A 24182-nucleotide genomic window follows, 5' to 3' on the forward strand; every position below is an offset into this window, starting at 1 on the left:
CCAATTGTGAACATAAATGCAGAGTGGATATATGGCTTAAAATTTTTTTAAACAAATTATCTGGCAGGACAACAAACCAGAAGTGGAGCACAGTAAGGTGAAAGCTGTGTGTGTTGTTTCGTTTAGTCAGAAATGACAAGTTTTCTCTTTAGGACGAAAAACTTTGGAGTTTCATGACCCACCCCAAGCGCCTTGTCCACGGACATTTCTGAATCATTCGCTAGTATGAAAACAAACTTTATTGGTGAGATAGAAAGCAGCTAGCTTCTGGACATGGTGGGATTCGGCAGCAGGTCATGTGAATCATTTGTCCGGTTATCATGCTCATAGGATCAATCCCACAGATCTTAGAGATTTTCTCGAGATAACAAACCTTGAGCGCAGGGACTAGCTTGTCTGCGTACAGTCAATCTTCTTCCCTTTAATACGGTCCATTTTTCAAGCACTATGCAATCTATCCCCCGAGCGCAGCATTCAAATCAGAAACGTAAACAAAAGCCGTTTCCCCGCAAAGTGGAGACGGCATCCCACAATGCATTGCAAAATCGGGTGCCCTTTCAAGCCCCTGAATCATTGTCGTGTAACAGGACCTAGCTTGCGACTTCATAGAATGGAAAAGCATGTTCAAGTGTTATTTCTCTCTGCTTATCTCCGGATCGGTGTACCTTAAGAAGTTGCGGCAGTTGCCCGGCTAGCTCAGTCGGTTAGAGCATGAGACTCTTAATCTCAGGGTCGTGGGTTCGAAGCCCCACGTTGGGCGTATGCTCCTGATATATGCTTTCATTCTTCATCAAGGTATGGGAGACTCTTACTTCTTGAGTAAAACCAATTTCCTTCTGTAATTCTGCTGTCCCTTTGTGCATTCTGTAATTTGAAGTGCTTGTACAATTAGACAATGTCTTTGCATTGTGTATATGCAAAAAGCCTATTATGGGCTTATTGTTTTCTTTCTTTTTTTGATGCACCCTGACAGATTTTTCAATACGGTGACACGTGGCTGTGATGATGAGACCTTCTTTACTGCTAGACATAAACTCACATTCCACATAAACTCACATTGGCCGTATCGCAATATGTGTGTGTTCAGCGTATTTCAGACTGGTAAATTTGAATCAAAGCTTGTTGGGCTTTTAAGTGCTTTATAAATAAAGTCGTATTGTACTGTATTTTACGCTGAGCCTTTAAGCAGGCTGCTAGTGCTAGACTAGCAAGCAGAGGCTAGCAAAAGAAAGTAGGAGTAAAAGGAGAGCCTCTTATTCTGTCACGCTTAGGAGATTAATTTAGACATTATATCCTAAATTGTCATCCCTTCTTGGAGGTTATCTTGTGATATTTCATTATAAATTAAGTCATTTTAAAAGTAATGAGTGCATATGGTGTTTTCAAAGCTTGAGTTACTGTTATACACGGAACATTTAGCAGGCTGCTAGCTTAGAGACACCTAAGGATAGCAAACAAAGTGAATGGCAATGGCAATTCATTGTGAATATTCCCTGGTTCATAAAGAAATAAAACAATAAGACCCTAACCAATTTTGAACATAAATGCAGAGTGGATATATGGCTTAAAATTTTTTAACAAATTTATCTGGCAGACACCAAAACAGAAGTGGAGCACAGTAAGGTGAAGCTGTGTTGTTTTCGTAGCTCAGAAATGGACAAGTTTTCCTCTTTAGGACGAAAACTTTGGAGTTTCATGACCCACCCAAAGCGGCCTTGTCCACGGACATTTCTGAATCATTCGCTAGTATGAAAACAAACTTATTGGTGAGATAGAAAAGCAAGCTCAGCTTCTGACAATGGTGGTGATTCGGCAGCAGGTCATGTGAATCCTTTGTCCGGTTATCATGCTCATATGGATCAATCCCACAGATCTTAGAGATTTTCTCGAGATAACAAACCTTGAGCGCAGGGACTAGCTTGTCTGCGTACAGTCCATCGCTCTTCCCTTTAATACGGTCCATTTTTTCAAGCACTTTGCATATCTATCCCTCCGAGCGCAGCATTCAAATCAGAAAACGTAAACAAAAGCCGTTTCCCCCGCAAAGTGGGAGACGGCATCCCACAATGCATTGCAAAATCGGGTGCCCTTTCAAGCCCCCTGAATCATTGTCGTGTAAACAGGACCTAGCTTGCGACTTCATAGAATGGAAAAGCATGTTCACGTGTTATTTCTCTCTGCTTATCTCCGGATCGGTGTACCTTAAGAAGTTGCGGCAGTTGCCCGGCTAGCTCAGTCGGTAGAGCATGAGACTCTTAATCTCAGGGTCGTGGGTTCGAGCCCCACGTTGGGCGTATGCTCCTGATATATGCTTTCATTCTTCATCAAGGTATGGGAGACTCTTACTTCTTGAGTAAAAACCCATTTCCTTCTGTAATTCTGCTGTCACTTTGTGCAATTCTGTAATTTGAAGTGCTTGTACAATTTAGACAATGTCTTTGCATTGTGTTATAGCAAAAAGCCTATTATGGGCTTATTGTTTTTCTTTTTCTTTTTTTGATGCACACTGACAGATTTTTCAATACGGTGAACGTGGCGTGATGATGAGAACCCTTCTTTACTGCTAGACATAACTCACATTGCCACATAAACTCACATTGCCGTATCGCAATATGTGTGTGTTCAGCGTATTTTCAGACTGGTAAATTTGAATCAAAGCTTGTTGGGCTTTTTAAGTGCTTTATAAATAAAGTCGTATTGTACTGTATTTTACGCTGAGCTTTAAGCAGGCTGCTAGTGCTAGACTAGCAAGCAGAGGCTAGCAAAAGAAAGTAGGAGTAAAGGAGAGCCTCTTATTCTGTCACGCTTAGGAGATTAATTTAGACATTATATCCTAAATTGTCATCCCTTCTTGGAGGTTATCTGTGATATTTCATTATAAATTAAGTCATTTTAAAAAGTAATGAGTGCATATGTGTTTTCAAAGCTTGAGTTACTGTTATACACGGAACATTTAGCAGGCTGCTAGCTTAGACACCTAAGGATAGCAAACAAAGTGAATGGCAATGGCAATTCATTGTGAATATTCCCTGGTTCATAAAGAAATAAACAATAAGACCCTACCAATTTTGAACATAAATGCAGAGTGGATATATGGCTTAAAATTTTTTTAAACAAATTTATCTGGCAGACACCAAAACAGAAGTGGAGCACAGTAAGGTGAAGCTGTGTTGTTTTCGTAGCTCAGAAATGACAAGTTTTCTCTTTAGGACGAAAACTTTGGAGTTTCATGACCCACCCAAAGCGGCCTTGTCCACGGACATTTCTGAATCATTCGCTAGTATGAAAACAAACTTTATTGGTGAGATAGAAAGCAAGCTCAGCTTCTGACAATGGTGGTGATTCGGCAGCAGGTCATGTGAATCCTTTGTCCGGTTATCATGCTCATATGGATCAATCCCACAGATCTTAGAGATTTTCTCGAGATAACAAACCTTGAGCGCAGGGACTAGCTTGTCTGCGTACAGTCCATCGCTCTTCCCTTTAATACGGTCCATTTTTCAAGCACTATGCATATCTATCCCTCCGAGCGCAGCATTCAAATCAGAAACGTAAACAAAAGCCGTTTCCCCGCAAAGTGGAGACGGCATCCCACAATGCATTGCAAAATCGGGTGCCCTTTCAAGCCCCCTGAATCATTGTCGTGTAACAGGACCTAGCTTGCGACTTCATAGAATGGAAAAGCATGTTCACGTGTTATTTCTCTCTGCTTATCTCCGGATCGGTGTACCTTAAGAAGTTGCGGCAGTTGCCCGGCTAGCTCAGTCGGTAGAGCATGAGACTCTTAATCTCAGGGTCGTGGGTTCGAGCCCCACGTTGGGCGTATGCTCCTGATATATGCTTTCATTCTTCATCAAGGTATGGGAGACTCTTACTTCTTGAGTAAAAAACCCATTTCCTTCTGTAATTCTGCTGTCACTTTGTGCAATTCTGTAATTTGAAGTGCTTGTACAATTTAGACAATGTCTTTGCATTGTGTTATAGCAAAAAGCCTATTATGGGCTTATTGTTTTTCTTTTTCTTTTTTTGATGCACACTGACAGATTTTTCAATACGGTGAACGTGGCGTGATGATGAGAACCCTTCTTTACTGCTAGACATAAACTCACATTGCCACATAAACTCACATTGCCGTATCGCAATATGTGTGTGTTCAGCGTATTTTCAGACTGGTAAATTTGAATCAAAGCTTGTTGGGCTTTTTAAGTGCTTTATAAATAAAGTCGTATTGTACTGTATTTTACGCTGAGCTTTAAGCAGGCTGCTTGTGCTAGACTAGCAAGCGGAGGCTAACAAAAAAAGTAGGAGTAAAGGAGAGCCTCTTATTCTGTCACGCTTAGGAGATTAATTTAGACATTATATCCTAAATTGTCATCCCTTCTTGGAGGTTATCTGTGATATTTCATTATAAATTAAGTCATTTTAAAAAGTAATGAGTGCATATGTGTTTTCAAAGCTTGAGTTACTGTTATACACGGAACATTTAGCAGGCTGCTAGCTTAGACACCTAAGGATAGCAAACAAAGTTAATGGCAATGGAAATTCATTGTGAATATTCCCTGGTTCATAAAAAAATAAACAATAAGACCCTACCTATTTTGAACATAAATGCAGAGTGGATATATGGCTTAAAATTATTTTAAACAAATTTATCTGGCAGACACCAAAACAGAAGTGGAGCACAGTAAGGTGAAGCTGTGTTGTTTTCGTAGCTCAGAAATGACAAGTTTTCTCTTTAGGACGAAAACTTTGGAGTTTCATGACCCACCCAAAGCGGCCTTGTCCACGGACATTTCTGAATCATTCGCTAGTATGAAAACAAACTTTATTGGTGAGATAGAAAGCAAGCTCAGCTTCTGACAATGGTGGTGATTCGGCAGCAGGTCATGTGAATCCTTTGTCCGGTTGTCATGCTCATATGGATCAATCCCACAGATCCTAGAGATTTTCTCGAGATAACAAACCTTGAGCGCAGGGACTAGCTTGTCTGGGTACAGTCCATCGCTCTTCCCTTTAATACGGTCCATTTTTCAAGCACTTTGCATATCTATCCCTCCAAGCGCAGCATTCAAATCAGAAACGTAAACAAAAGCCGTTTCCCCGCAAAGTGGAGACGGCATCCCACAATGCATTGCAAAATCGGGTGCCCTTTCAAGCCCCCCTGAATCATTGTCGTGTAACAGGACCTAGCTTGCGACTTCATAGAATGGAAAAAGCATGTTCACGTGTTTATTTCTCTCTGCTTATCTCCGGATCGGTGTACCTTAAGAAGTTGCGGCAGTTGCCCGGCTAGCTCAGTCGGTAGAGCATGAGACTCTTAATCTCAGGGTCGTGGGTTCGAGCCCCACGTTGGGCGTATGCTCCTGATATATGCTTTCATTCTTCATCAAGGTATGGGAGACTCTTACTTCTTGAGTAAAAACCCATTTCCTTCTGTAATTCTGCTGTCACTTTGTGCAATTCTGTAATTTGAAGTGCTTGTACAATTTAGACAATGTCTTTGCATTGTGTTATAGCAAAAAGCCTATTATGGGCTTATTGTTTTTCTTTTTCTTTTTTTGATGCACACTGACAGATTTTTCAATACGGTGAACGTGGCGTGATGATGAGAACCCTTCTTTACTGCTAGACATAAACTCACATTGCCACATAAACTCACATTGCCGTATCGCAATATGTGTGTGTTCAGCGTATTTTCAGACTGGTAAATTTGAATCAAAGCTTGTTGGGCTTTTTAAGTGCTTTATAAATAAAGTCGTATTGTACTGTATTTTACGCTGAGCTTTAAGCAGGCTGCTAGTGCTAGACTAGCAAGCAGAGGCTAGCAAAAGAAAGTAGGAGTAAAGGAGAGCCTCTTATTCTGTCACGCTTAGGAGATTAATTTAGACATTATATCCTAAATTGTCATCCCTTCTTGGAGGTTATCTGTGATATTTCATTATAAATTAAGTCATTTTAAAAAGTAATGAGTGCATATGTGTTTTCAAAGCTTGAGTTACTGTTATACACGGAACATTTAGCAGGCTGCTAGCTTAGACACCTAAGGATAGCAAACAAAGTGAATGGCAATGGCAATTCATTGTGAATATTCCCTGGTTCATAAAGAAATAAACAATAAGACCCTACCAATTTTGAACATAAATGCAGAGTGGATATATGGCTTAAAATTTTTTTAAACAAATTTATCTGGCAGACACCAAAACAGAAGTGGAGCACAGTAAGGTGAAGCTGTGTTGTTTTCGTAGCTCAGAAATGACAAGTTTTCTCTTTAGGACGAAAACTTTGGAGTTTCATGACCCACCCAAAGCGGCCTTGTCCACGGACATTTCTGAATCATTCGCTAGTATGAAAACAAACTTTATTGGTGAGATAGAAAGCAAGCTCAGCTTCTGACAATGGTGGTGATTCGGCAGCAGGTCATGTGAATCCTTTGTCCGGTTATCATGCTCATATGGATCAATCCCACAGATCTTAGAGATTTTCTCGAGATAACAAACCTTGAGCGCAGGGACTAGCTTGTCTGCGTACAGTCCATCGCTCTTCCCTTTAATACGGTCCATTTTTCAAGCACTATGCATATCTATCCCTCCGAGCGCAGCATTCAAATCAGAAACGTAAACAAAAGCCGTTTCCCCGCAAAGTGGAGACGGCATCCCACAATGCATTGCAAAACCGGGTGCCCTTTCAAGCCCCCTGAATCATTGTCGTGTAACAGGACCTAGCTTGCGACTTCATAGAATGGAAAAGCATGTTCACGTGTTATTTCTCTCTGCTTATCTCCGGATCGGTGTACCTTAAGAAGTTGCGGCAGTTGCCCGGCTGGCGGTACCCGGGGAGCGCAGGTCTGTATATGGTGACCAATAGCCACCGGGAGTCCATCTTTCGCTAGCTAATCAGACGCGCGGGTCAATCTTTTGGCGGCCAATCGTAGGGCGACGTCAATCTTTTGACGGCCAATCGTAGGGCGACGTCAATCTTTTGGCCGGCCAATAACGAGGCTACTTCAATCTTTTGGGCGGCCAATCGCTGCAGGATGCGCCACTCAAATGTCCCGCCCTTAATGTATCGGCAGCTTCGGCAGATAGTGTAGCTTTGTTGATCTGAATCCAGAGCGCGACTCGTTTGACAACTCTCGTCGATTTCGGTAAGTAATGCTTCTACTCTTGAATCATCTTTTATCATATGCGTTTCAATTAGCCCGTTTTTGCCACTAAACAATGATATTTTTACTTTATTTGGGCACTTAGTAGGAGTTTATATAAATATAACTTCTCTCATCAAATCGATCAACTGCATTTCACAGATGCATGGCTGTCTCTGGTATAGTACTGCAAAATCATTCATAAAATCTATCAAATGTCTTTTAAAAAAAGCCTGCTTGACCCTGGGAAAATATGTATATTTTTTATTTGGGTAATTATGAGGGTATATACATTTATACATTATGGGTAATTATGAGGATTTATACATGCATCATGTCTCATTGACCCTGGGAAATATGTATATTTTTTATTTGGGTAATTATGAGGGTATATACATTTATACATTATGGGTAATTATGAGGATTTATACATGCATCATGTCTCATTGACCCTGGGAAATATGTATATTTTTTTATTTGGGTAATTATGAGGGTATATACATTTATACATTATGGGTAATTATGAGGGTTTATACATGCATCATGTCTCATTGGCCCTGGGAAATACGTATATTTTTTATTTGGGTAATTATGAGGGTATATACATGCATCATGTCTCATAGAATCTGTCAAATAAATTTTTAAATGTCACAGGGAAATGTTTATAACGTTTTTTATTTGTATGCGTTTATGCCATGTTTATATAATTACAAGATGAATTAAATAGCTTTTTTTGTCATTACAGAATATGTCTAAATCAAACCCCAAAAGCCACAAGGCGATGGATGACACAGAGTGGGCCTCAAGGCTTAGGTCTTTTGCTTCCTCTGGTGTTTGGCCATCACATGCAGGCAACAGACCTGCTCCAAGGCAACAAAAGTGGTACTCCCTGTATCAGAAGGTATTTTTGTTAATAATCAAGTAGATACTGTATAATTATTTTTTACTTCAGTTTCAAAATAGTTGACAAACTGTGAATCACATAGATTTGAGCATAAAACAAGAAATGATAATGTATTATGACAAAGAATAAAATTAGTAGTCAAATTCAGCTTGTGCTCTTGTTTATAGATAGAAAAGTGTCCACTACAGCTGAGAGGCCAGCGGACACTTTTATCCCAACCACAAAAGTGTTTGTGTGGGTATCATCTTCCTAAGGTAAAGTGTTTTTTTTTTTATCTACAATTGATATGCTGGTGAAGATTCTCGGTCATCCAGATCATGATCAATCCAGAAAAAAACCTTTGAAAACAAACAAAACAACTGGACTTCTATTCTAAAACTGAAGCCATTTCATCCCTCACAGAGTTAAGTGTAATAACCCTTTTAGACTCTTCCATCAGAAGAACATGAGGCTTGTTCTATCACAAGCTTGAGTTCACCTGCGCTGGTTACCAATCTTTGCCTTTAATATCAGACATCAAAGAAGGGGCAAGAGGTGTAAGCTGGGGTGTCTGGAGTTCACACCATGGGGTTAAGGAACAAAAGAAAAGGCAAGGGGGGGGGGGGGGTTACAACAAGAGGTTGGCTCACAAAGAGGTGTGAGAAACATCTGTTTTTTTCCTGTGTGAAGATAAAACAGTAGAACATTCTTTAATAAAAAGAAAATGATTACATGCTTCAGCTAGAATAGAAGCCCAGTTGTTTTTTTTGCCTTTATATTGAACTACAAAGATTCATTATGCACACAGTGTAAATATTTATTTCCCATAATGTGTTCTTGGGCCATTTCTTTTTTTTATTTTTTTATTTCTGGCCTAGTTATGCAACAGGTCTGTTCAACAGCAGAGGAAAAGGATTAGCAGGTAAAAAAAAGGTCATAAGGGCTAAACTTGCTTCATCACTAATAAAAAAGCACCTCTTAATCATTTGCATGAAATGGGCTGTCGTTGTGTCTTATATATGTGGTTGAAGTGTGTGTGAGTTGGTGGTTTGAGGGTGCTTTGGCGCAGAATTGTGCAATCGTGTTTCTGTCAGTCTGCCTCAAGCTGTGGCTACATGCGTAGCTGAAAACCACCACTGTGTAAATTAATAAAATCCCCTTACTACGGTGAAGCGCTTTGGGGGGGACTTGCTTCTAACTGTGAAACGCACTGCATAGATGGGATCTCTTTCCCTAATTATAGTATTAACATAGTATTTAGTAGTAGTAGTAGTAGTAGTAGTAGTATGTAGAAATGACATCACATGCATAAACTAGTATTCTGCTTCCTTTGAAATCACTGCTGATGTTGGCCTGCCTGATCCAGTGTGTGTGTGTGTGTGTGTGTGTGTGTGATATGCAAGTGTGTATTTGTTGTTAACATATATGTTCTGCAACAGGTGCCCACACCCTCATCTACACCCACAAGCAGTGGAGGCCAATCAAGTCAAATGAGTTCCACAGTGGTAGGTGAATTTTATTGTTCTATGTGAATGAGAACTCATAATGGCAATAACCTGTTTTGTTTTTTTGTCATTTTCCAGCTCCAGACTGCTGTTCCAATCCAACACCCCACAGCGTGCACCACATCTGGAACTCCGGCAAAAAGGCCAAAGCTCACCCTGTCTTCAGTAAATATATTTGCTCCTTTTCTAAAAATCTGTTTTAAAGTCTTGTTTTAAAGTCATCGTTTTCATATTAATGCCTTTCTTAAGTTTGAAAGGTCCAGATTTGGTGGCAAGCATGTGGAGAGTGCAAAGCCAAACATAAATCTTGCACGGAAACCTTGTGTAAGCACTACTATATATGTTTATATATTTACTTTATGCTTTGAAAGTTCCTATTTTATCTAAATGTTCTTTTGTCCTTTTATTTCCAGACTAATGTAACACCTACTTGTACAAGCACAGCAGCCGATTCGTGTGAGGATCCAGTGCCAGGCCGCTCTCTTCACAACGTCTTTCAACAACAGCCACAAAGAACAGAGACCTTTTATCTTGCCCCACCTTTACCAGCTCCGAAAAGACAGAGACCGGTGGAGGAGCAAAGTTCAGCAGTGAATGCAGTTAAACATTTTTTTATATATATTATCATGACATTCACATTCTACTTTTATTTTATATCTAATTTGTCCTTCTCTCTGTCTGAAGAACCCATTCCAGCCTGAGAACACTGGTGAGCTGCCACTTCTTTGGCCTAAGACCATGCCAGAGGAGGATCACCAGTGGGTTTCAACAGCCTTATTTAGAATGTCTGCCAAAGGGAAACTGGAGCTCCAGGACCATCTCCAGCTGTGGTATTTTCCCCCTCAGCCATCTCTCATTTACCACCAGCTCCCAACATCAGCCAGGTTTTTTGCTCACCCCTTACTGCTGTGGATGCCGTACAGGCTGTGGAAGGTTCGGTTCCTTTGCACTGACCCTGCCTGTAAGCACACTCTGAGCAGTGGTGGTCTTCACAGGCGGGTCCGGCAGGTGCTTGATATTGACCGTTTTTACAACCTGGTCACAGAGACACTAATATGCTCAAAGTGCCGTCGGAGCTACCTGTCTTGGAATAGGGAAATTCTTGAGCAGCTGGACATGGCCCATCGCTCTGAGTTTAGAGTCATCCTTACCCGCCGGTATGCTGGTGCTTTTATGTGAATATAATGATTGTTTTATTTAAAGATTTATGCATATAACACAACTGTGTTTCATATCACAGATATGCCTGTGACATCAGGGTGATACGCCTCTTGCGGGAACGAGGTCTGGGGAATGGACCGGTCCGACTCATTGGCCAGTTGAAAGAGAACCACAGTGAGGAGTGGCTGAAAAGGGTTGCGTGTTACACCCGAGCGTGTGCTGGCTTCATCAGCAAAGGTTGCCTGTTGACACCGACCTTTGAAGAGCCTCCTAAACCTGTGGCCCTTCCTAGCTATAAGTGGCTTTCAGTAGTGTACAGCCAAGATATACTTTACAGGTTGGAGGATATCAAGGCTAGTATCACCTCCACTTATGGCTCCATCTTAAAACTTGATTCAACCAGGAAGGTACATATTAATATTGTATTGTTTAATCATATAACTAGTTAAGTTTTAAATAACGTTGGTTGTCCATATAAATATTTAAATTTCTGTTTTAGATCACAAAGAAACTCTCAGGACCAGCAAAGGGCACTGCACAATGGCTGACTTCAGTTGGCAATGAGATGGGTCAAGTTCTCATCAGCGTCTTGACCGCTGGGGAGGGACCAGGTTTAGACCTGATGGCTGGTGGCTTGGTTGACAGGTATGTTAGCTGCAAAACCTTTTCAGTTACACGTCTTAAGTCAAATTATGTGTTTATTTGTATATATATATATATATATATATATATATATGTGTGTGTGTGTGTGTGTGTGTGTGTGTGTACACTAAATTTCTTCAGGTATGAGGCTGCAGGAGTGGACCCCCCTGTTGCACTCTATGTGGACTGTGGCTGCTGCAAGGAAGTGGGTGAGACCAAGTTAAAGGCCAGATTCAGTGGATGGCCCTAACCTGATCGTTCGCCTTGACATCTGGCACTTTATGCGACGTCTGGCTGTGGGATGCACCACCGATGCACACCAGCTGTACCCGACATTCATGGCTCGTATGTCAGCATGTATTTTTGAGTGGGATGCTGCTGACCTTAACAAATTGAGAGAGGCAAAGAGGGCACAGCTTACAGGTCATGGCTGGACAGCTCTGACTGAGAAGCAGCTGGATCGGCAAATAACAAAAGAAGAGTTAGAGCTACACTGCAGGAGGAGAACTCGTGGAGAAGAGCAAACCATCCAGCTGTTGGATCAGCTGATCAGTGAGCTCATCAGTGACAAGGGAAAGGATGCCCTTGGTGTTCCTCTTCTGGACCCCATACGAATGCAGCATATCTGGCGTGTTCAGAAGAGGCATGTTAAGTGCATTCAGGACCCACCTGATGTAGCGCTGTACACACAGACAGGCACCATCAAGAAGGGAGGGTCGAGCTGCAGACCCTGCGCTGTGCCAGAGGGTCAACATCTTTGGAGTCTTTCCACTGCCACTTAAATCGGTTCATTCCAGGTAAATCCAGTTTAATAATGCTCCTTAAGTTACAACAAATGCTTTGTTTTCCTGTGCTAATGATTGGTATTTATTCAAGGAAACAGTGCCAACACCTTGAACTTCCAAATCTACCTTTTGGATGGGCTACATCGCTGGAACCACAACAGGGCGGCTGCTGCTGTGGAGACAGAAACCTCTGGTTTACGCACCTACTCTGGTGAACTGGTTCATAGTGTTAACGTCGATTACGAGAGAGTTTTTGGCAAGAAGCTGGTCCCTTCTTTTACACCACCTGCCAAAATATACAGGTTTCAACACTAAGTATTATGCTCATTGTCCTGTATTTAACTCTTTAATTTTTTTGTAATCCAAAATTGGTTATGTAATTTCAGGTGAGCTGATTGGAGTGCAGTACCTACTGAGGCAGAATGACAAACCACTACAGGATATGGCACCAGATTCTGAGGAGGCAGAGACATTGCTGGAGCAAATAGAAATGCAACAGCCAGTGGAGGCTGATGAGGGCTTTGAGGAACTTGACTCTATGGAGGTCACACTAGCAGATTTGCTTTTGGACACATCCAGTAGGATCTCTTTCCTTCCTGAGCACCCCCCTATAACTCAGCTTGCTCTACCTCCTGCTGAGTCTTCTAGTTGCCAAATCAGTCACCTGCCTGAGCACCTGCCTCCATCCTCTGCTGGGCTCCAGGCCGCTCACCTGCCTCCATCCTCTGCTGGGCTCCAGGCCGCTCACCTGCCTCCATCTTCTGCTGGGCTCCAGGCCGCTCACCTGCCTCCATTCTCTGCTGGGCTCCAGGTTACTCACCTGCCTCCATCCTCTGCTGGGCTCCAGGTTACTCACCTGCCTCCATCTTCTGCTGGGCTCCAGGCCGCTCACCTGCCTCCATCCTCTGCTGGGCTCCAGGTTACTCACCTGCCTCCATCTTCTGCTGGGCTCCAGGCCGCTCACCTGCCTCCATCCTCTGCTGGGCTCCAGGCCACTCACCTGCCTCCATCCTCTGCTGGGCTCCAGGCCGCTCACCTGCCTCCATCCTCTGCTGGGCTCCAGGCCGCTCACCTGCCTCCATTCTCTGCTGGGCTCCAGGCCGCTCACCTGCCTCCATCTTCTGCTGGGCTCCAGGCCGCTCACCTGCCTCCATCCTCTGCTGGGCTCCAGGTTACTCACCTGCCTCCATCCTCTGCTGGGCTCCAGGCCGCTCACCTGCCTCCATTCTCTGCTGGGCTCCAGGCCGCTCACCTGCCTCCATCTTCTGCTGGCTCCAGGCCGCTCACCTGCCTCCATCCTCTGCTGGGCTCCAGGTTACTCACCTGCCTCCATCCTCTGCTGGGCTTCCAGGTTACTCACCTGCCTCCATCTTCTGCTGGGCTCCAGGCCGCTCACCTGCCTCCATCTTCTGCTGGGCTCCAGGCCGCTCACCTGCCTCCATCCTCTGCTGGGCTCCAGGTTACTCACCTGCCTCCATCCTCTGCTGGGCTCCAGGTTACTCACCTGCCTCCATCTTCTGCTGGGCTCCAGGCCGCTCACCTGCCTCCATCTTCTGCTGGGCTCCAGGCCGCTCACCTGCCTCCATCCTCTGCTGGGCTCCAGGTTACTCACCTGCCTCCATCCTCTGCTGGGCTCCAGGTTACTCACCTGCCTCCATCCTCTGCTGGGCTCCAGGTTACTCACCTGCCTCCATCTTCTGCTGGGCTCCAGGCCGCTCACCTGCCTCCATCCTCTGCTGGGCTCCAGGCCGCTCACCTGCCTCCATCCTCTGCTGGGCTCCAGGCCGCTCACCTGCCTCCATCTTCTGCTGGGCTCCAGGCTACTGTTTCATCCGGGTTACCTGGGCTAACTACTTCTGAACAAATTGTAAGTTAAATATCAGTGTGTTTTGAAAATTGTTCATGGTTTATCTTTTTGAGATACTTAATGCAATTTTTCTCCACAGGCTGTTGATGAACACAGTAGGGCAGGACTGGATCGGGTGGATGAGCTTGCAGAGTACCTGGTGGAACTAAGAAATGAAAAAGGCCTAACAATCTCAAACCAGCAGGCCGCCACCATTGTGGGTCTTTGGCAAAACCTGGACAGATATGATAAAGACCGGATTGTTTATGCTGCACGACACCAGAAACGGCAGCTTACAGGTCGATTTAGGTCCCCCAAAAAAAAAGGCAGTTTATGCAGGCGTTGAGAGCACAAAAAGGCATGTGCTTGGTTCTTCTGGTTCTGCTGCTCAATGGCCAGATTGTAGCCGCCTAGTTGAGATGATTTTTGGTCAGGTTGTGCAACATTCATGGTAGCCCCAAAAAAATTGGAAACCAGACCTTTTCAAGATGGTCATTAATTCTAAATGATTATAAAAAGATTCGACAGCTAATTTTGAATAATGGCATTATTATGCAAGACACAACCCTCCAACTTGTCACTGTAAATCAGACCACCTTAATACAGTGGCATAACAAAAGATTTAAGGCCCAAGATGTTGCCATTCTGATGCAAGGGCTGGTGCTGCCTCAGGAACGGCCCGTTGCCATTGAACCACTTCTGCCAGTTTAACACTAAGCCCACACAAGTCACACCACACAAACACGAACACAGTTACCAACCTGCCCCCTGACATCACTGGCCAAGCAAAAACAAAACTCAATGTCAAAGACAGAGCTGAGCTGAAAAATATTAAACCAAAACCGCCTGCACCTCACCAAATATTATTTACATGCCACTCCAAATCCCACCAACCGCTGCAGCAGCTAGCAATTTGCCACGACTTCTGCTGCCATCCCCCACTGCACCAAACGTTATATGCCCAACATATTTTCCGGGAACCCCTACATCTACTACACAAACCCAAAACACAGCCAAAAAGAGAAGCGCAAATACACAAGAACAGTCACATCCAACCGATGCACTAAATGTGATGAGCCACGCACCACAGAGACCGGCCATAGCCAATACAAAGGCAGGATTTACTGCCCAAAACACTGAGACACTAACCAAAGAGCAGTGGCTCAGACAGATGAGAAGATAACGGAGTGAAGCTATGTTCAGTGTTTTATAAGATTTTGGTATTTTTATTTAATTATTATGCATACATACATTTATTATATATTATTTATTGTATATATACTTTATATATTATGTCTTTATACTAATTATATAATTAATATGGCTATACACTAGGACATTATGTCTACATGCTATATAATTATGTCTATACAGTATATATTATGTTTATAAACTACTAACATAATTGTTATTATATACACTGTATATATATATATAAATAAATAAATAATATATAAATAAATAAATATATATATAAATAAATATGTAAAAACTATATATTGTCTCTATATGCTATAATTGTCTATACACTAATTATACAATGTCTACACACTATGTGTATATACGTGATTTATTTATATATTTTATATATATATATATGTAAGAATGTTACGGGGTGTTTGTGTGTACATTGCATTGTTTTAAATAAACAAAAAAAAATACAATAACTCATTTCATTGGCCTCTTTGTTTAGATATTTCCTGATAATGACTGTAATTTGCTCTGGAGCAAAAATACATCCAGTACGCCGATAAATCCTAATAGATTGCAGCATACTCTACATTTGATTAAATTGAGATATACAGTGCAAGAAATGCACATTGATTTTTGCTGAAATTTCCTGTTTGATAAAAGTGTTTGTGCCCAAATGTGCTTATTTTGGAATACATTCAAGAGTTATGTTATGTGTCTCCTGCCTGGTTAACTAATTGAGTCCAAAAAAGAAATCATGTTTAGATTACATTATTTTATCAGTCTATAGATCTATGATAGTGTGTCACTTTGTGAGGTTGTAAAAATTTAGCTTAAATGTTAAAAACGTTCCACAAATTACAAAAGGCAAATTTATGTGTTTAAAGTCAACAAATTAAGCTGTTTTAGTGGCAACAAAAGTGTACCACAGCGGGATTCGAACCCACGTTTCGCGTACTTCTCTCCCCCCCCCCTTCTCCCCCTCCCCCCCCAATTCTTCCCCATCTTATACAGACAATTGTTCCCCAGCTTTGGCGGAGTCGGTAGAGCATGAGACTCTTAATCTCAGGGTCGTGGGTTCGAGCCCCACGTTGGGCGTATGCTCTTATATAGCTATCATTCTTCATCAAGGTATGGGAGACTCTTACTTCTTGAGTAAAAACCCATTTCCTTCTGTAATTCTGCTGTCACTTTGTGCAATTCTGTAATTTGAAGTGCTTGTACAATTTAGACAATGTCTTTGCATTGTGTTATAGCAAAAAGCCTATTATGGGCTTATTGTTTTTCTTTTTCTTTTTTTGATGCACACTGACAGATTTTTCAATACGGTGAACGTGGCGTGATGATGAGAACCCTTCTTTACTGCTAGACATAAACTCACATTGCCACATAAACTCACATTGCCGTATCGCAATATGTGTGTGTTCAGCGTATTTTCAGACTGGTAAATTTGAATCAAAGCTTGTTGGGCTTTTTAAGTGCTTTATAAATAAAGTCGTATTGTACTGTATTTTACTTTGAGCTTTAAGCAGGCTGCTTAGTGCTAGACTAGCAAGCAGAGGCTAGCAAAAGAAAGTAGGAGTAAAGGAGAGCCTCTTATTCTGTCACGCTTAGGAGATTAATTTAGACATTATATCCTAAATTGTCATCCCTTCTTGGAGGTTATCTGTGATATTTCATTATAAATTAAGTCATTTTAAAAAGTAATGAGTGCATATGTGTTTTCAAAGCTTAAGTTACTGTTATACACGGAACATTTAGCAGGCTGCTAGCTTAGACACCTAAGGATAGCAAACAAAGTGAATGGCAATGGCAATTCATTGTGAATATTCCCTGGTTCATAAAGAAATAAACAATAAGACCCTACCAATTTTGAACATAAATGCAGAGTGGATATATGGCTTAAAATTTTTTTAAACAAATTTATCTGGCAGACACCAAAACAGAAGTGGGAGCACAGTAAGGTGAAGCTGTTGTTGTTTTCGTAGCTCAGAAATGACAAGTTTTCTCTTTAGGACGAAAACTTTGGAGTTTCATGACCCACCCAAAGCGGCCTTGTCCACGGACATTTCTGAATCATTCGCTAGTATGAAAACAAACTTTATTGGTGAGATAGAAAGCAAGCTCAGCTTCTGACAATGGTGGTGATTCGGCAGCAGGTCATGTGAATCCTTTGTCCGGTTATCATGCTCATATGGATCAATCCCACAGATCTTAGAGATTTTCTCGAGATAACAAACCTTGAGCGCAGGGACTAGCTTGTCTGCGTACAGTCCATCGCTCTTCCCTTTAATACGGTCCATTTTTCAAGCACTTTGCATATCTATCCCTCCGAGCGCAGCATTCAAATCAGAAACGTAAACAAAAGCCGTTTCCCCGCAAAGTGGAGACGGCATCCCACAATGCATTGCAAAATCGGGTGCCCTTTCAAGCCCCCTGAATCATTGTCGTGTAACAGGACCTAGCTTGCGACTTTATAGAATGGAAAAGCATGTTCACGTGTTATTTCTCTCTGCTTATCTCCGGATCGGTGTACCTTAAGAAGTTGCGGCAGTTGCCCGGCTAGCTCAGTCGGTAGAGCATGAGACTCTTAATCTCAGGGTCGTGGGTTCGAGCCCCACGTTGGGCGTATGCTCTTTATATAAGCTATCATTCTTCATCAAGGTATGGGAGACTCTTACTTCTTGAGTAAAAACCCATTTCCTTCTGTAATTCTGCTGTCACTTTGTGCAATTCTGTAATTTGAAGTGCTTGTACAATTTAGACAATGTCTTTGCATTGTGTTATAGCAAAAAGCCTATTATGGGCTTATTGTTTTTCTTTTTCTTTTTTTGATGCACACTGACAGATTTTTCAATACGGTGAACGTGGCGTGATGATGAGAACCCTTCTTTACTGCTAGACATAAACTCACATTGCCACATAAACTCACATTGCCGTATCGCAATATGTGTGTGTTCAGCGTATTTTCAGACTGGTAAATTTGAATCAAAGCTTGTTGGGCTTTTTAAGTGCTTTATAAATAAAGTCGTATTGTACTGTATTTTACGCTGAGCTTTAAGCAGGCTGCTAGTGCTAGACTAGCAAGCAGAGGCTAGCAAAAGAAAGTAGGAGTAAAGGAGAGCCTCTTATTCTGTCACGCTTAGGAGATTAATTTAGACATTATATCCTAAATTGTCATCCCTTCTTGGAGGTTATCTGTGATATTTCATTATAAATTAAGTCATTTTAAAAAGTAATGAGTGCATATGTGTTTTCAAAGCTTAAGTTACTGTTATACACGGAACATTTAGCAGGCTGCTAGCTTAGACACCTAAGGATAGCAAACAAAGTGAATGGCAATGGCAATTCATTGTGAATATTCCCTGGTTCATAAAGAAATAAACAATAAGACCCTACCAATTTTGAACATAAATGCAGAGTGGATATATGGCTTAAAATTTTTTTAAACAAATTTATCTGGCAGACACCAAAACAGAAGTGGAGCACAGTAAGGTGAAGCTGTGTTGTTTTCGTAGCTCAGAAATGACAAGTTTTCTCTTTAGGACGAAAACTTTGGAGTTTCATGACCCACCCAAAGCGGCCTTGTCCACGGACATTTCTGAATCATTCGCTAGTATGAAAACAAACTTTATTGGTGAGATAGAAAGCAAGCTCAGCTTCTGACAATGGTGGTGATTCGGCAGCAGGTCATGTGAATCCTTTGTCCGGTTATCATGCTCATATGGATCAATCCCACAGATCTTAGAGATTTTCTCGAGATAACAAACCTTGAGCGCAGGGACTAGCTTGTCTGCGTACAGTCCATCGCTCTTCCCTTTAATACGGTCCATTTTTCAAGCACTTTGCATATCTATCCCTCCGAGCGCAGCATTCAAATCAGAAACGTAAACAAAAGCCGTTTCCCCGCAAAGTGGAGACGGCATCCCACAATGCATTGCAAAATCGGGTGCCCTTTCAAGCCCCCTGAATCATTGTCGTGTAACAGGACCTAGCTTGCGACTTTATAGAATGGAAAAGCATGTTCACGTGTTATTTCTCTCTGCTTATCTCCGGATCGGTGTACCTTAAGAAGTTGCGGCAGTTGCCCGGCTAGCTCAGTCGGTAGAGCATGAGACTCTTAATCTCAGGGTCGTGGGTTCGAGCCCCACGTTGGGCGTATGCTCTTTATATAAGCTATCATTCTTCATCAAGGTATGGGAGACTCTTACTTCTTGAGTAAAAACCCATTTCCTTCTGTAATTCTGCTGTCACTTTGTGCAATTCTGTAATTTGAAGTGCTTGTACAATTTAGACAATGTCTTTGCATTGTGTTATAGCAAAAAGCCTATTATGGGCTTATTGTTTTTCTTTTTCTTTTTTTGATGCACACTGACAGATTTTTCAATACGGTGAACGTGGCGTGATGATGAGAACTGTTAGGATATCAACAAGGTCAAGTGGAACGAGCTGTTTATCCCAGAACTGCATGGCACACTTAGATGGCACTGACCCAAAAGATTGGCACATATCTATCAGATACCACCCTGGAGGTGACACAGCTTCCCTGCTGATGTCACAGTTTGGATGTGTACCGCCCTTGTATGGGTGTGTCCCGAGATCCCTTATAATGTTTGTGTAATGAGCACTCGAGGCCTCCTGCCGATCAGGGGCCCATCAGCGCTGGTGTGACTGTAACTATTTCTCTGTCTTTACCTAGATAAAATATAACTAAAAGCATACTTGTCTGTTTTATGCTTCCTACATTCAAGGTAATAAGTAAGTGGGGGTCGCCTGACTGGGTAAAACGAACTGGGTCCACCGAGGGTGCTTCACCTTAGACACGGCACGGTGAAACAGTAACAAAATTGGTGTTTCCGCCCGGACCCAAAGGACGACGTACCACCTTCCGTTTTCCGGTCAGGACGCCATTCCGGAAGAAAAACACACAGCGTGCGGCCGCACAAAAGGTAAGGAGATTCCATTTATCTCCCAGTGGTCTTTTTCTTCCTGGAGGGCCGACTTTTTGTACTCCTAAAGGCAGAGAAAAGTTGAGGATAATTGTTTGCAAACGTGTCGATAATCGATAAGAACTTGGGATTTGCGTGCGGTCACAGAGGTGAGAGTCCGGGAAGCCTTGGCCAGGCTTCTGAAAATATTGTGAACCTTGAGAATTTGGGGTTTAGAGGTCCTCGTGTTAGACACAGAGGAAAATACGTGTTCCTCTGTGTGTAACATAAAAGCCGCCATTCTGACAAGACACGCCATTACGCGTGGCTTCTAAAACATCGTGTAGCCTAGAAAATGTGGGTTTAGAGTCCCGTATTTTCCGCAAGGACGAAAAAAAAAAAAAAAAAAAAAAAAAAAATCTTCGTTTTTGCGGTAATATAAAAGCGGCCTTTTTCGAAAAACGAGCGCGTATGAGATTGAGAACAAGACCTGGCAAATACACAATAGTATGAATGCGGAGGTTTGACGGAGGGTGGCTCTGTTAAAACCCCGATTACAGACAAATATAGAAAATCAGCCAGTGAGTTCAAGATATCTAGTTTGAGAAGCCGAGAACCTGTCGTAGAGACAGCAATGCCGAGATATACCCGTGAGCTGGACGCACACACAACCAGCAAGACCGAAGGTACGTACAGAGTTAACTAAAAGATTGGCCAGAGAGTGTGAGTGTATGTGTGTGTGTGTGTGAGACACGTTATTGTCATTGAGCCGTGGAAGTGAAGTGAAGGGTAAGGGCCTTCTCATCCTGAGTACACTGGCTCATTGAAACTGCCGTGTAAAAACACAATAATAAGGCATATAGGAACATAATAAGTTTTGGTGTCTGAGAGATAAAAAATAAGCTCTCATTGGACCGGGGTCAGGACGCTGTCCCAGCAGGTTGGCCAAGACGTGTGAGTGCTGGAATGGCTGAGAATCAGGCAGAAAATGAGCTCCAGGGGGGTTCTTTAGGAACACTGCTGGAGACAGGAAAAAGGAGCATAATGGCAAACTTCCCACACAAAGATGCTGAAAACCATTTAAAACAATTTGAGGAGTGGTGTGAAAAAATGAGGAGAGACGGGGTTTTTTGGTGATACAGAAGGGTCACCACCAGAGGCCGAAATGTGCACTTACTATTTGCAGATGTTAAAAAATAGATTAGCCCTAGCACAAGTAGAAACGGGTGATGCAGGTGAGTTTGCTCGAGAAAAATACCAAAAAGAGGAAATCAAAATAGCAGGCTTGATAAAACTAACTGAACTGTATTTCAGCATGTGCTTCTCAGGCCTCGACAAACAACAAGAGAGTGAAAATCTGCAGGGGGTAAGGGAATCATCTTCTTTCAAACAAGAAGGTAAGTACACAACTATGCAAAACAATCTGCATGGTGATAAGGGAGAACTGTTATCCAAGGCCAGGAGTGTGGTGACTTCATCAGACCCTTCGGTGCAGGTGCCTGGTATGGTGTTATGTGGGGGACAGATAAGCTGTGACGTAAGACCCAGATGTAACCTGCATTCTAGCGAAACTGATCTTTCTTTACCTGCAACAAAACAAAGTGTGCAACTGCCATTGTTTCAGACTCACAGTGCTACAGGACAGGTGAATGCAGCTGGTTACAGCCCTCTTTCATGTGCTGACAACGTTCATCTGAGGCACATGTTCCCTGATCCCAGAAAAGGGGCGCACCTTTGGATCAAAGCATTAATGGAGACTTTAAGCGGGTATGTATTGGCTATTGGTGATGTGAGGACTGGCTTATCAGCATACCTGGAACCACAAGAGGTACATGCGGTTGAAGTCTCTGCTGGAACTGACGTACTAGGAACAGCTGCTCCTTTGGCCCCAGTGGCACGGCAACTTTGGAGCACATTGAGGACATTTTTATCCAGTAAGTACGGATTCTGGCCCTTTTAAATGACACTACACGTTGTGCAGGGGAGTCGGCTTCAGCATATGTGAACAGAATGTTGAAAGTTTGCGCGCAAGCTGTCTGTCTGATATTGTTGCTTTCGTCATGTCTTGTACAATATATTGTGTCTGTTGAAATGAGATTATTGAGTCAGAGTGAGTGGCGGAGAGACTGCTTGGATCCGCGGATATTGAGTGTGTCTGTGTGTGTGTGTGCAAATGGGTCTTTGTGTGTAAGTGAGGTTACAGATAAATGTATTTGTGTTTTGTTTTGTTTTGGGGGTTTTTGGCGCAGGGGGGTGTTCAAAGTGCAACCAGTTGGTCGGGGCAGTTGGATTAATAAGAAAAAGAAAAGCGAAAGTTTTTAATAAAATAAAAAATAAAAAGGAAACGGAAACGGAACTAAAAGGGCGTTGCACCGGGGAAGCGTTTACGTGGGGACCGACTGGGACTTCCGTTGTGGATAAAATTGTTCGTAACTATTAAATGCAACGTATAACTTTCAAAAAGGGGTAAGCGTCCAGGTGTCTGCGAGACACAGAGTTGTATCCTTGCGGGGCTGAAGAGTAAAACCGTGTTTGGACGAAACATTCGGGGGTCGTAGCCAGCGCAAGCTCTCCACTTTTAAACTAAGCGGGAACTTAACACGTTGAAAATACATCTTTCGGCGTTGCTATAGACGTTTAAAAACTATAAAAAACATAGAACTATTTAAGACAGTCAGAAAAAGCAGGCCTGCACGTGTTTGTCTGTCTGAATGTCATCTTTGTATGTAAATGTATGTATTTGTGTATCGTATGTAACTAAACGTTCGTCTGTGTGATGTTCATGGTTTCAGAATGTTCATTTGTTTTGGGAGAACTGCAGCTCCGTAATTCAAATGACGTTTTTAATCATGAACTACGTTAACTAAAAGCTGAAGAAAGGTAAAGAGAGATTTCAATAACAGTTTGTTTTCTTCACACATTAAACATCCGGCCAAATTAAATTGTTACACTGAGAGATGCTAACGTGTCTCAAACAGAAAATATCCCAGGGCTGTAAGAAATACTTGGGACTGGGGATAAAAGTTTTTGTTGTTTGGAGCTAAATATGCAGTACAGCAACCAGAGGCGTTAGGGCTGTATTCAGTTATGCTATTAGATTGCGTTTGGCTTGTGTTTGTCAATGAATTCATGACAGCTGAAATAATAACAGAGTAAAAGCTTTTATATTGTAATTTTAGAACATTAATAAAATGGCAAACAGCATATGGGGAGCATATGGGAGAATGTTTGGGAGAAAAGGATTTTACAGCTGCCTAAAAAGAAGAATTTAAGAGCACTAAGATATACATGATTTTTGATTTAAATAGATGAGACAAACTGTGCTTTAAACAAACTGTATGGGACTAAATATGGTTGCTTTTCTAAGGGTTCTGTATTAATTTATTTTATTTTCTTTTTACTGGGGATTTGAATGCAGCTAATGAGAAATTTTGAGAAGTGTCAAGATATCACAAGGCCACATTAAGCATGTCATCGGTTACAAAAGCATCTGATGTTATTAGTTATGCTGAGCAGAGGCAAGCCTCAGAGGGTCAGTTTAACCTGAAACAGGACAAAAGATATGATAAACAAATCTGACCATGATGTAAACATCTGAATGTTATGGCAAGGCTGGGTCTGTGTGTTCTAGCCTGGGGGCACGAAAACTATGTCAGAGGGAAAGAATGAAATAAAGCCAGCTTGTGAAGAGTTAGATTCTACTTCTAATCTCTTTGTTTTTGGGTAGCTTTCTCAATGTGCTGAATTACGGGGAAAACTCTTATCATGTATAGAAAAACACTAGAAGCTCAAAAGCCTGAAAGAGAAAATGGTTGCTTTAAAGTTTCACCCTTGACCATTTAAGATTGAAAAGCATTAATAACTAAGTTTGCATGATCGAAAGAGCTAGAAAGAAATCAAAAGAATGCTATAAGATATTGGAACACACATAATGCACGCTTTGGGAGACTTTTTACTTTCGGGTTTTTATTATTTTGTGTATTTTGATTATTTCTTTGTTAAATGATTCCTTTGCTTTAATTTTTACATCACCAGCGGCAAAAAAGTGACAACATTTAAGGTTGTTCGGCAGATAATTTAAGAAAAGGAGAAGTATTAAT

General features: G+C 42.0%; 1 protein-coding gene, 1 long non-coding RNA gene and 5 other non-coding genes across 9 annotated transcripts; all 7 read left to right on the top strand.

The window, feature by feature from the left end:
• Nucleotides 1-2221: 2221 nt before the first annotated feature.
• Nucleotides 2222-2294, top strand: trnak-cuu. Its single transcript has one exon. It is a non-coding gene; the product is annotated as a tRNA-Lys (tRNA).
• Nucleotides 2295-3750: 1456 nt separating this feature from the next.
• Nucleotides 3751-3823, top strand: trnak-cuu. Its single transcript has one exon. It is a non-coding gene; the product is annotated as a tRNA-Lys (tRNA).
• A 1460-nt stretch (nucleotides 3824-5283) lies between these two features.
• On the top strand, nucleotides 5284-5356 carry trnak-cuu. The gene has a single exon. It is a non-coding gene; the product is annotated as a tRNA-Lys (tRNA).
• A 2147-nt stretch (nucleotides 5357-7503) lies between these two features.
• Nucleotides 7504-10306, top strand: LOC118562222. Of its 3 annotated transcripts, none has more exons than XR_004930525.1 (8): nucleotides 7504-8042; nucleotides 8213-8299; nucleotides 8903-8946; nucleotides 9464-9529; nucleotides 9608-9694; nucleotides 9779-9853; nucleotides 9943-10128; nucleotides 10214-10306. It is a non-coding gene; the product is annotated as an uncharacterized LOC118562222 (long non-coding RNA). The 3 variants fall into 3 exon arrangements; XR_004930527.1 differs by having other exon boundaries at nucleotides 8914-8946; XR_004930526.1 differs by having other exon boundaries at nucleotides 8914-9529.
• Nucleotides 10307-10346: 40 nt separating this feature from the next.
• LOC118562221 lies at nucleotides 10347-11582 on the top strand. Its single transcript, XM_036134495.1, has 4 exons — nucleotides 10347-10686; nucleotides 10770-11097; nucleotides 11190-11335; nucleotides 11474-11582. The coding sequence occupies exons 1-4, from the start codon at nucleotides 10442-10444 to the stop codon at nucleotides 11580-11582; spliced, it is 828 nt and encodes a 275-aa protein (XP_035990388.1). The 5' UTR covers nucleotides 10347-10441.
• A 6128-nt stretch (nucleotides 11583-17710) lies between these two features.
• On the top strand, nucleotides 17711-17783 carry trnak-cuu. Its single transcript has one exon. It is a non-coding gene; the product is annotated as a tRNA-Lys (tRNA).
• A 1457-nt stretch (nucleotides 17784-19240) lies between these two features.
• Nucleotides 19241-19313, top strand: trnak-cuu. Its single transcript has one exon. It is a non-coding gene; the product is annotated as a tRNA-Lys (tRNA).
• The last annotated feature ends 4869 nt before the right edge of the window (nucleotides 19314-24182 follow it).

This window comes from Fundulus heteroclitus, unplaced genomic scaffold (genome assembly GCF_011125445.2).
Source record: "Fundulus heteroclitus isolate FHET01 unplaced genomic scaffold, MU-UCD_Fhet_4.1 scaffold_836, whole genome shotgun sequence".
Classification (NCBI taxonomy): Eukaryota; Metazoa; Chordata; class Actinopteri; order Cyprinodontiformes; family Fundulidae; genus Fundulus; species Fundulus heteroclitus.